The sequence below is a fragment of the Schistocerca gregaria genome, chromosome 1 (genome assembly GCF_023897955.1).
Source record: "Schistocerca gregaria isolate iqSchGreg1 chromosome 1, iqSchGreg1.2, whole genome shotgun sequence".
NCBI lineage: Eukaryota > Metazoa > Arthropoda > Insecta > Orthoptera > Acrididae > Schistocerca > Schistocerca gregaria.
The window spans coordinates 783069291-783081998 of record NC_064920.1 but is presented as its reverse complement, the minus strand read 5'-3'; the positions used below and the strand labels follow the sequence as shown (position 1 = coordinate 783081998).

The following is a 12708-nucleotide window of genomic DNA, read 5'->3' as shown; positions in this document are numbered from 1 at the left end:
TCATTTTATGCTGGCAGGTCTGCCCCCCGTGACGTCTTGTGGTCAATTTTGCATTACATAGTAGCTTCTAGATTCTTCTAATCTGACAGTACAATTTAAAATGTATCTTAATTTCAATACAGTGGGTAATGATTCTGTATCATTTCAAATATCAAGTTCTATCACTGTAAAAAAGACAAAGACCTTCACTATGCCATAGCATCATCTCAAGGAAAATTTTTGGAAATGAATGTAATGTACGCTTGGAATTAGGAGTCTCCAGTATTTATATTATCCATTCGTCATTTATAGAGAGCTTTTCATATAAGTTTAAATACAGGGTACAACAAAAGTACTGTTTCTGGGATTGTGTGTGAACCAATACTGGAAAAGGAATGGGCAAGGTACAGGGACACAATACCAGAAGTGGCTAAAGAATGTCTTGGAACAGTAGTGTGTAAAAGTAGGATGAAGCAAACAGCATGGTGGAATGACACAGTCAAGGAAGCCTGTAAAAGCAAAAAGAAGGCATATCAAAAATGGCTACCTACTATAACTCAGGTAGACAGAGAAAGTTATGTTGAAGAAAGAAACAAAGCCAAACAGATAATTGCAGCACCCAAGAAGAAATCTTGGGAAGACTTTGGAAACAAGTTGGAGACTATGGGTCAAGCTGCTGGAAAACCATTCTGGAGTGTAATTAGCAGTCTTCAAAAGGGAGGTAAGAAGGAAATGACAAGTATTTTGGACAGGTCAGGAAAACTACTGGTGAATCCTGTGGATGCCTTGGGCTGATGGAGGGAATATTTTGAAGAGTTGCTCAATGTAGGTGAAAATACAATCAGTAATGTTTCAGATTTCTAGGTAGAATGGGATAGGAATCATGATGGAAATAGGATCACATTTGAGGAAGTGGAGAAAATGGTCAATAGACTGCAGTGCAATAAAGCAGCTGGGGTGGATGAAATTAAGTCAGAACTCATCAAATACAGTGGAATGGCAGGTCTTAAATGGCTACACAGGATAATTGAAATGGTCTGGGAGTCGGGACAGGTTCCATCAGACTGGACAAAAGCAGTAATCACACCAGTCTTTAAACGTGGAAACAGAAAAGATTGTAACAACTACAGAGGTATTTCTTTAATCAGCGTAGTGGGTAAAATCTTTTCAGGTATTGTTGAAAGGAAAGTGCGAGTATTAGTTGAGGACCAATTGGATGAAAATCAGTGTGGGTTTAGGCATCTTAGAGGTTGTCAGTACCAGAACTTTAGCTTACGGCAAATAATGGAGAAGTGTTATGAGTGGAACAGGGAATTGTATCTATGCTTTATAGATGTAGAAAAGGCATATGACCGGGTTCCTAGGAGGAAGTTATTGTCTGTTCTACGAGATTATGGAATAGGAGGTAAACTTTTGCAAGCAATTAAAGGTCTTTACATGGATAGTCAGGCAGCAGTTTCCAGTTGACGGTAAATTGAGTTCATTGTTCAGAGTAGTTTCAGGGGTAAGACAAGGCTGCAACCTGTCTCCACTATTGTCCATATTATTTATGAATCATATGTTGAAAACCATAGACTGGCTGGGTGAGATTAAGATATGTGAACACAAAATAAGCAGTCTTGCATATGCGGATGACTTAGTTGTGATGGCAGATTCAATTGAAAGTTTGCAAAGTAGTATTTCAGAGCCAGATCAGAAATGTAAGGACTATGGTATGAAGATTAGCATCTCCAAAATGAAAGTAATGTCAGTGGGAAAGAGATATAAATGGATTGAGTGCCAAATAGGAGGAACAAAGTTAGAACAGGTGGACAGTTTCAAGTACTTAGGATGCATATTCTCACAGGATGGCAACATAGTGAAAGAACTGGAAGCAAGGTGTAGCAAAGCCAATGCAGTGAGCGCTCAGCTACGATCTACTCTCTTCTGCAAGAAGGAAGTCAGTACCAAGACTAAGTTATCTGTGCACCGTTCAATCTTTCGACCAACTTTGCTGTATGGGAGCGAAAGCTGGGTGGATTCAGGTTACCTTATCAACAAGGTTGAGGTAACGGATATGAAAGTAGTTAGGATGATTGCAGGTACTAGTAGATGGGAACAATGGCAGGAGGGTGTCCACAATGAGGAAATCAAAGAAAAACTGGGAATGAACTCTATAGATGTAGCAGTCAGGGCGAACAGGCTTAGATGGTGGGGTCATGTTACACGCATGGGAGAAGCAAGGTTACCCAAGAGACTAATGGGTTCAGCAGTAGAGGGTAGGAGGAGTTGGGGCAGACCAAGGAGAAGGTACCTGGATTCGGTTAGGAATGATTTTGAAGTAATAGGTTTAACATCAGGAGAGGCACCAATGTTAGCACTGAATAGGGGAACATGGAGGAATTTTATAAGGGGGCTTTGCTCCAGACTGAATGCTGAAAGGCATAATCTGTCTTAAATGATGATGATGTCAATATTGGAGTTCTGAAAAAGAGATGTTTTTGACGATAGGACATACCCTCAGAATAACGGTGTCTACACAATACATGCAGTCTTGCACTGTCCTTCATGAAATAATTTTAAGCCTTTTCTCAGGGGGAGGGGGCAGAAGTTACCGCATTTTGTTCACTTAGCTGTCAAAAATTATGAAAAAAGATTGGTCTGGTAATTAGTGTTACAGTAATGCATAGCACACTTCATAGTATGGATACTCTTCATGTTACTGACAACAATTTTGAAAACACCACTGTTTTACAAGTCCATGTACTCCAATTAAATAAAGCCATGCCTCACCAGAAGTAAGGGCATTTCAAAATCAATCTCTCCAAGCATAATCTCAAATGGCCAGTTGTAGTACTAATGTCAATCAACAGCATCTGAATTAATCAACTGATACACTAACACTACTTTGCGAGAATTTTTGAGCTTGCACATTACTCAAATCTATCTCCAAGGCAGCTTTCCTTGTTCAGCTAAAATCTACCTCCCGAAGTCCGAGGAAGAGTCACTATTTATGTGATGGTTACTATAGTAGTTTCTATGAAACACCAGAACCAGCACATCCATCATACATTAAACACTACAAAAACTATCATAACTAGCCTACATCTTGAGAATGAATATAAACTTACTCGAGGTACCTTTGCAGAGTATTCCTCCTTATGGTATGCATGTGCTACATAAAATTAAAGCTCTGGTTACGTAAACAAGTGCATCATGGGTGCTTACAAGCAGATGAACCATAACACACTGGTGCATGTGAAAGGAGCCAGAAAAGGTTCAGATTTTCATTGGACTTCTAGTCAAAATTTACAGCCTTGAAAATCTCTTATCACAGTGTATGTGTCAACATGTCTCACTGTCATCTTCATCCAGCACAATCATAACACTACAACAAAACATGTTTCATCAACAGTTCTGTTTAAAAATGTCTGTAGCACTGCATCTACTTTGTGGATACGCGACAATATTGTGACAAGCTCATATGAAAATATTGAATTACAAATCCACAACAAGAAATACCCTGCAATACTTGCAAATTAAGAAAAGGTCAGTCTGTCTTGAGTTAATATGAAATATAGCAACAGCAAAATAATAGAAGCCACCTGACATTTACTGCCATCTGAAAGTTTACAAATATTAAGCTGTCTTTCCCAAGATAATATATAGTTCACTGTACTTAAAAACACTCAGGATAAGACAAATTTTATTATGGAAAATCCTACAGCAACAATTTTAGCTGTAACATGTAATGCCAATTCAGTAGGAAAAAATTAAATAAATGGAAGACTGATATGATGCGTCTTAGGCATAAAATTGCCTTCATTCTCTAGTTGTTTCTGAAGAACTTGCCCAAATGAGCAACAGAAAAACAGATGTGTTGTGGGCAAAAACAGCCACATAGTGAACTCATTTTGCACTGGCTGGCAATAGCTAGCTCAGCTAGGCGTCGCAATCTAATGTGTGAACGGCAGCATAGCAGACAACTATCGGTGTCAGTTCCGAAGATGCTACGAACAGCCTTCCTTTTACCGGATGAGTGATGAATTAAAAGTAAAAAAAGCTGATAATGAATAATACTTACTATTTTCAATTGTAGGGTCGTATGAATCGACAAACTGCCCTTCCACGAATTGTATGCTTAGGGAAGATTTCCCTGTGGAAAAAAGACAGATGTCACTCCACTTCACTACACGTAAATACAAATATTACAATGCAACAACATTACTCACCAACAGACCTGTACCCCATAATCGCTATCTTTCTCTGCTTGGGTGGCATTGTTATTTCACAATATCAGTTAAAAACACAGTCATTCACTTGTGTGGTACAGAAACTTACACACATATAGCCAAGTAATAAACGTTTAACCTGCACTTAACTTCCTGTCACACAATACGACACTAGCATCAGTACCAGCAATCATTCAAACACCACAGATCACCTTTACATCACTTGCGTCATTCGAGACCAAGGAGGTTAGACTTCTTTGTTCGAGGCCACTCCATCAGAGTGTATCATCGAGTGTAACAAAAATCAACGAGTGAAGAAGGAGCATACAAGCTACGAAACAAAGAGTTCAGATAGCTCTTTGTGTCTATATTTTCATTTGTTTGCTACGCTTTCAGAATCTATAATATTAATGTTAATTGGATAAAACATAAGTTGAAAAAGGCGGAACGCGTATATAATCAACAAACTAGTTCGTTAGTACATTTAGAAAGGTATTTACTCATACATACTTATGAACACACAGAAAAAGACGAAGTGAATTTTTTTTTTTGGAAGATTGGTTCAAAAGATTTCGTGCTAAGTACTAGTATTAACTGTGGGGCATGTTGTAAAGCAAAATCAACCTTATTTTCCTCTCCTGTGGGGTCTCTCCCGCTTCACGGGATAAATTAATACAAAGAAGCGGCTGTTATAGACCAATTGTCAATGATACACCTTCAACAATAATGGGCTACTTGTGGTGTGAGCGAAGGATATTTGCCTATCTATACTGGCCCACAAAATAATTGCAAATGAACATATGCAATACTAAAAAATTACCTATCTTCAACATATTAATCAATGTAGAAGTATAGAGGCATTCACCTATGCACTAAAAGCTTGGCGGATTATTTTATAACTAGTTACATTCTCTTAATATTCATCTGGATGGATTATCTAATAACAGTGTATTAACGGAATATAGGCGAACATCCCTAAGGTTCCATGCATGAATAACACCAAAATAAGGTTAGATTTTCATTTCATAAATCAATTTAATGTAGCTGTGACTTTTATAAGCAATTTTAATCAATATTGCAATTCTTGATTGATTTCTCAACTTCCACAGAATTTTTACATGCCGTTTTGAAAGAGCTTCAAAACATTATCGTACTGTGAGAGGCATATCTAGTGTGCTATGAATATGTGTAACAAAATGTTTCTTTATGACTCAAGATATTACATACACCAATTGCAATCAAAATATCGGATTTATGTGCCACTATTGGAATTAAAGCTCCCAAGGAAAAGTAAATGCATCTAGTGACTCTGATAGGACAACATGCATGACACTGAGCCTGACATAGAATGCTGTTTTATTTTTGGATTGTTACATCAGGGTATCAAGGATGCATGTTGCGAATGTATTGTTCAGGTGTAGGATTTGTCACATGTTACAAAAACATTACAGATTTTCAAGTGCAGTTATGTCTTTACAGTCAGATTTCTGCTGAAGTAATTAACATTGATAAGGGAAAACTGTTGATCACCTATTCTGTTAATAACAATTACAAATATTTAATTAATTGTCCCAAATTTTTCCATAAATGATGTAAAACCAGAAATAAAAAGACAAGACAAAGGAGAATAAATTGGCAGTACTTATTTAATGTAGATTATAATTTTCTATAGTGTACTCCATGCACATCTCAATAAGAAGTCTCTATGAAAGATAGCTGTCCTTTGTTGTAAGCAGGGGAATGAGTTAGAAATTTCGTTTACAACAAACGAGTCTATGGTTAATAAGTCCTCTTCATATTTGAAAGTGGTAATTTCGCTTCAGATTCTACATTCCCTTTAAGATTTTGTGCAATTTCAACATGAATACCAAGCTGCTTTGGCCCAGAGTCAACCATGGTTTTGGACATGTGGAATTCCTGCCTTGTTTCTACGATCTGCATAATGTTTGCTGATACTGGCGACTCATAGGTATATATTCTGGGTGTTCACAAAGTTTTAAACTCAGATAAATAACAGAGTGCAAAATCAATAGCACACGCTATAGAGCAGTTATGCTTATCAACATATTTATACAACTTCAGCTGCTGTCAATAATAATAATAAGAGTAGTAGTAGTTGTTGTCATAGTAGTAATATTCATAACTTGTCTCAAAAAAGGAAGAATTGCTTTTTGTGGAATTTTGTTGTTTTGTACATAAGGAAGTACAGTTTATGGCAAGGATGAAATAATATTTAAGCTTTTGATACTCTCCATTTCGTATTTTTGAATAAGTGGGAGTTTTTTGACCTTTTTTATTTTCGCAGACAAATGTACAAGGTCCCTAATTCATATATTACTTAACGAATTAACTACTGGGTTGAAAATCAGGCATTCTTATGTTGCACCCACAAAATGACTTACACTTATTACACACTTCTTTGTTAAATGTTTGCTTATAGTCACATTTATTTGATTTTGTCACTTTCTCAGGCAATGGATATCGTCTGGGAGGCCCTACTTTCTTTGTGGCTAATTTTTCATGGTAATTTGATTTTTTGTTAGCAGATACTACAGATTCAACAGAGTTCATTTTGACGCTTCACAGGAAGCCGATTCCTGCACAGTAAACAACCAACTCCAAACACAAGCTGCCATTTGCGGAAATTATTAAATTCAAGTCTACCAATAACGTCACTTGACCAGAATACAAGTAAGACTCTGAGAGCCATAAGGATCAAAAGCACGCCATCTGCCCCCCCCCCATATTTAAGTGAATATCAGAGAAACCAATGGGAGAGCCTTTCATGAATGTTCAGATATGTGGGCCTATAGTACAGACAAATCTGACCCACAACAGCTATCAGAAGCGTGAATAAATGCTACCGTCTCACAATCGACGATGATGTGCTTTATGTTCTCAGTGTCTCAAACGGATGACTATATGATAAAATACAAAACTTAATGTATTATATCGCATTCAGAATACACTGACGACTGATGTAATTTTACTACACTCCTGGAAATTGAAATAAGAACACCGTGAATTCATTGTCCCAGGAAGGGGAAACTTTATTGACACATTCCTGGGGTCAGATACATCACATGATCACACTGACAGACCCACAGGCACATAGACACAGGCAACAGAGCAAGCACAATGTCGGCACTAGTACAGTGTATATCCACCTTTCGCAGCAATGCAGGCTGCTATTCTCCCATGGAGACGATCGTAGAGATGCTGGATGTAGTCCTGTGGAACGGCTTGCCATGCCATTTCCACCTGGCGCCTCAGTTGGACCAGCGTTCGTGCTGGACGTGCAGACCGCGTGAGACGATACTTCATCCAGTCCCAAACATGCTCAATGGGGGACACATCCGGAGATCTTGCTGGCCAGGGTAGTTGACTTACACCTTCTAGAGCATGTTGGGTGGCACAGGATACATGCGGACATGCATTGTCCTGTTGGAACAGCAAGTTCCCTTGCCGCTCTAGGAATGGTAGAACGATGGGTTCGATGACGGTTTGGATGTACCGTGCACTATTCAGTGTCCCCTCGACGATCACCAGAGGTGTACGGCCAGTGTAGGAGATCGCTCCCCACACCATGATGCCGGGTGTTGGCCCTGTGTGCCTCGGTCGTATGCAGTCCTGATTGTGGCGCTCACCTGCACGGCGCCAAACACGCATACGACCATCATTAGCACCAAGGCAGAAGCGACTCTCATCGCTGAAGACGACACGTCTCCATTCGTCCTTCCATTCACGCCTGTCGCGACACCACTGGAGGCGGGCTGCACGATGTTGGGGCGTGAGCGGAAGACGGCCTAACGGTGTGCGGGACCGTAGCCCAGCTTCATGGAGACGGTTGCGAATGGTCCTCGCCGATACCCCAGGAGCAACAGTGTTCCTAATTTGCTGGAAAGTGGCGGTGCGGTCCCCTACGGCACTGCGTAGGATCCTACGGTCTTGGCGTGCATCCGTGCGTCGCTGCGGTCCGGTCCCAGGTCGACGGGCACGTGCACCTTCCGCCGACCACTGGCGACAACATCGATGTACTGTGGAGACCTCACGCCCCACGTGTTGAGCAATTCGGCGGTACGTCCACCCGGCCTCCCGCATGCCCACTATACGCCCTCGCTCAAAGTCCGTCAACTGCACATACGGTTCACGTCCACGCTGTGGCGGCATGCTACCAGTGTTAAAGACTGCGATGGAGCTCCGTATGCCACGGCAAACTGGCTGACACTGACGGAGGCGGTGCACAAATGCTGCGCAGCAAGCGCCATTCGACGGTCAACACCGCGGTTCCTGGTGTGTCCACTGTGCCGTGCGTGTGATCATTGCTTGTACAGCCCTCTCGCAGTGTCCGGAGCAAGTATGGTGGGTCTGACACACCGGTGTCAATGTGTTCTTTTTTCCATTTCCAGGAGTGAATATTGTGTTTGAACTGGCATATCTGTGGAGAGTGCTACTACCTAGTGAGATTTATTCCAAGTGAACATGGATAAAAGTCTGCTGCAGTGTGATATCATTTGTTTGCATTGACATAAATATGTAGTCAAATGATAAGGGCTAGCAGTGCACACCACAAACCATGCACATTGTTTATAAAATCTGTATGTATTTGCCCTGTAAGGCAATTATGCCACGCCAGTTGCGCATATGCAGTAGCTCCTTAAAACATGCACAAGTAAAGATGTGCTCACGACCCTGATGCCAGCTTTCACTGGATCTAGAGGAGCAATTTTGCACAGCACAGTTTACTTAGTACGATTTATTTCAGACTGCCACATCTACATTATGTTTAACAGCATTCAAAGAAAAATAACCAACAAATCTGGATGGTGTCGAAAGTTTGGGTGTTCACTTGTTCTTGCGCTGTAACACCACAGCCGCCGCTCTTTGCTGGCCCTTAACTTTTAAGTCCATTTACTATTTTTCCCAAGTCTTCTTTCAGGTCCTATTTTATGCCACCTAATCTTGTTTTCAGCTGTGATCCTATTTTCTTTCCTTATTGGGATTGTAAACTTTTTATTTTGGTATTCACTTTCTGTCCTAATTCGGATTGTAAGTTTCCAGTTCTGGTATTCACTTGTTATCCTAACTGCAACTGTGAGTTTGCGATTTTGGAGTTTATTTCGACAAACAAGCTTGTTTCCACCTGATTCTGCTTGTGGACTACTCATGATAACACTTGAGCTTGCTACTGGCGTATCAGTGTCAAGCAATTTACAAAATCATAAAATCATTGTCACTGATAATAAAATGAAAGAAAATGGACTACTTATCTGGCAGCTGTCGGCGCCCACAGTCCAGTCCAATCCAGTCCAAAAACGTCCTTTTATAATTTCTTTCGGTGTTATCTTTCATCTGAGATCCAAGCTGTTTTAATTTTTATTGTCCACTCATCCTTTGACCACACTGTGACATTCAGTTCTCGTTTTCTGATGTAAAATACTTCCTCTTTGGTACCTGTAACATACTAATATTAACAACATGGCCCAACACATTCCAATAATCCCAGTTTCTCCACACTTTCTAACACACTCTTTTTACCAGGTTCTAACTAAAAATGTTCATTTAACATACTTGTATATTTCTAGTATCTGTTAAGTTGAATGACATGCAAGGAGTGTGTACTTACCTTATAGGTTTCGACGACTTTGGGGTGCAGAATATTAATTTCTTCACTGCAGAAATCTCAGAGATCAATGTGAAAAGCTAATGATATATAATAATTTAAACCAAAACACAGTTTGCCTTGTGTCAATCTTTATATTGTTTCAGAACATTCATACACTACACCTCTCACTTAATGGATCATGTACTCGAATCAAGTGAAAACAACTGCTACTTGCAAGTGGAATCTCACCAGTGGCATGTAGGGTGAGGGAAAACTGTTTAAGCATGCAAGCTATGTCCATGAACTGTAACATCAGAGGGGTGGGGGCAGACTGTGTAACTTAGGTCATCTAGGCTGTCATCACTTTAAACTGAGCTCATCGATTTTGTACTTAAGAAATATGGCCTGTGATGTCAGAGAGCTATGCTAAAGCCTGTCATCTTGGATTGCCTGCAGTGCAAATTGTGCTAGCAACAATCATTTTCTGTGCCAGTTCCATGGAGTCTGCCATCTTGATTTTTGTCATAGGGTTGGGGAAGTCTAAGAAAACTGACAATTAAGGAGGCTAAGATAAGGTCCGCCATATTGAATTCTACAGTTAGCACAAGTGATTAGGCACCATACAGGCTGTGTTCAGATCAATAGCCTTTGATTATGATGTCAAAAACTCAGGAAACCCTGAGAACAGCACAGTCTGTGCTAGCATCCACCAAGTTTGTCATTGTATATTCTGGTGTCATAGAGGTTGTGCTCACGCCTGATACCTTGTTTTTATACTTAGGACATTTGGACTAGGTTCACCATCCTAGGCTGCATGAGTTTCCCATCATTTTTTTGAATTTCTCTCGATTTTATACACAGAACAATTGATCTGTGATGTCAGAGGTATAAGAGGAGAAATCCAAGAACAGTGCATGTTGACATCATCAATCACATAACTGGAAATCTGGCTACAATGCAGCCTGTACCGAAACTTCTATAGCTGCGCTACTCCTGTACTGTTATAAATCAAAAAGAATTCTGGGCCTTATAAATCTTGCGATGTCTTTTTCCTTTCATTTTCTTATCTTCTTTCTTCTACTACTCATGTGGATGTCTTCTAGGTGATCATGTGTGCAATATATGCTGTTTTAAATGTCCCAGTCGTTTACAGTTGAGATTGTCCAGTAAATGCTCGCAAGCATCTGGATGTCTGTGTTGTTAGAGTTGCTTTCTTGGTATGCAAGTGTCATGTGGGCTCATAAAAAGCGTTCCCACAGGTGTGCAATGCCAGCTATTTAGTCTGCGATTACAGAAGAGAAACTGTTGTGACACACAGTGCCAGTTCAAGCGTTAGGTTTTGGTCCATCTGCAGTTTCTGCTCGTTGGTGGTACCTGCATTACGCCATAGCACACAGATGCACTTAAGCACAGCGGTGAACAGTGTCTTGAATAGAGTGACTGAATGACTACATACATACTGAGTGCATCATGTTGGAAGGCAACACAGTTTTGAACTGTTTTATGCATCCCCCTCTCCTAACATCTAGCAGCCATTTAGATTTAGATTTCCTTTTGATCTCTTTCTGTGAACAGCTCTGTATGATGAAAAATTCTCTCTGCCAGATTCCATAACTCAATGATCAGCGTGTCTGGCTGCTAAGTGGAAGACCTTGGTTCAATTCTTGTCACTGCCAAGGATTTTTCCTTGGCCAGAGGACTGAAATGGGGTACACTCATCCTTGGGATGTCAGCGGAGGAGCTTCTTGAGTGAGAAGTAGTAACTCCAAGGTCAAAGAAAGTCGACAACAGCTGGAAGAGCAGTGTGCTGACCCCATACCCATCTGCGCCACATCAGAATGGCTCCACAGGCAGTATGTCGGTATCGACTCGTTCATCTAGGCCAGAACATGGAGCTTTGCTTTGCTTGTCTGAAACAACACTTTTTAAGGCTTGAAAATGTTTGACACCTCTCTGGCGCCTCACACTTTCCACATGTCCCTCTCACACTCTGCACACACAGAACCATCTTTGAAGACTTTGTGCACTATAGCTAATCATCTTGGCCCCAAGGGTGATAAGGGTCCCTCATCCCAACTGCATTTTTTCAGTTAGTAAGACATAAATATACCACATTTAGTTGCAATTCCTCTAGAATTTCCACTTTTTTTATTTACATATCAAATTCCGTAGGACCAATTGAGGAGCAAATATCCAAGGTCATGGAACGTGTCAGTACATGAAATTACAACACAAAAGCAATAACAGATAAAAATAAATGTTTATGAACCTGAAAAAAGTCAGCATTTTTTTCAGTTAGTAAGACATAAATATACCACGTTTAGTTGCAATTGCTCCAGAATTTCCATTTTTTTTATTTACATGTCAAGATCCAATTGAGAAGTAAACCTCCAAGGTCATGGAACGTGTCAGTACATGAAATTACAACATAAAAGCAGTAACAGATAAAAATAAATGTTTATGAACCTGAAAAAGTAAGTTTAATCAACAATACAGCAAGAATCAGCTTAATTTTTCAAGGAACTCCACGACAGAATAGAAGGAGTGACCCATGAGGAAACTCTTCAGTTTCGATTTTAAAATGCGTGGATTACTGTTAAGATTTTGAATTCGAGTGGTAGCTTATTGAAAATGGATGCCGTAGTATACTGCACACCTTTCTGCACAAGAGTTAAGGAAATCTGATACACATGCAGGTTTGATTTCTGCCGAGTATTAACTGATTAATAAGATAATATTTTTAACAAAAAATGGCAGTGAGGAATACATACATTTAGAGACCAATGTTAAAATACCTGGACTCATGAACATGGGTCGACAAGAGGTTTGTGACCTTACACAAATTATTTCCTGAATCGCCTGTTTCTGAGCCAAAAATGTCCTTTTACAATGGGAAGAGTTACCGAAAAATAT

At 40.0% G+C, this 12708-nt stretch overlaps 1 protein-coding gene across 1 annotated transcript in view; it reads right to left on the bottom strand.

Moving 5' to 3' along the window:
* LOC126269129 (GTP-binding protein Rheb homolog) overlaps positions 1-4481 on the bottom strand; it is a 48245-nt gene extending 43764 nt beyond the window's left edge. Inside the window, exons 1-2 of the mRNA XM_049973968.1 lie at positions 4191-4481; positions 4043-4114 (exon numbers count right to left, since the gene is read on the bottom strand). Of these exons, the coding sequence (XP_049829925.1) occupies positions 4043-4114; positions 4191-4239 (121 nt within the window). The 5' untranslated portion in view covers positions 4240-4481. The remainder of the gene's footprint in view (positions 1-4042; positions 4115-4190) is intronic.
* Positions 4482-12708: the final 8227 nt, after the last annotated feature.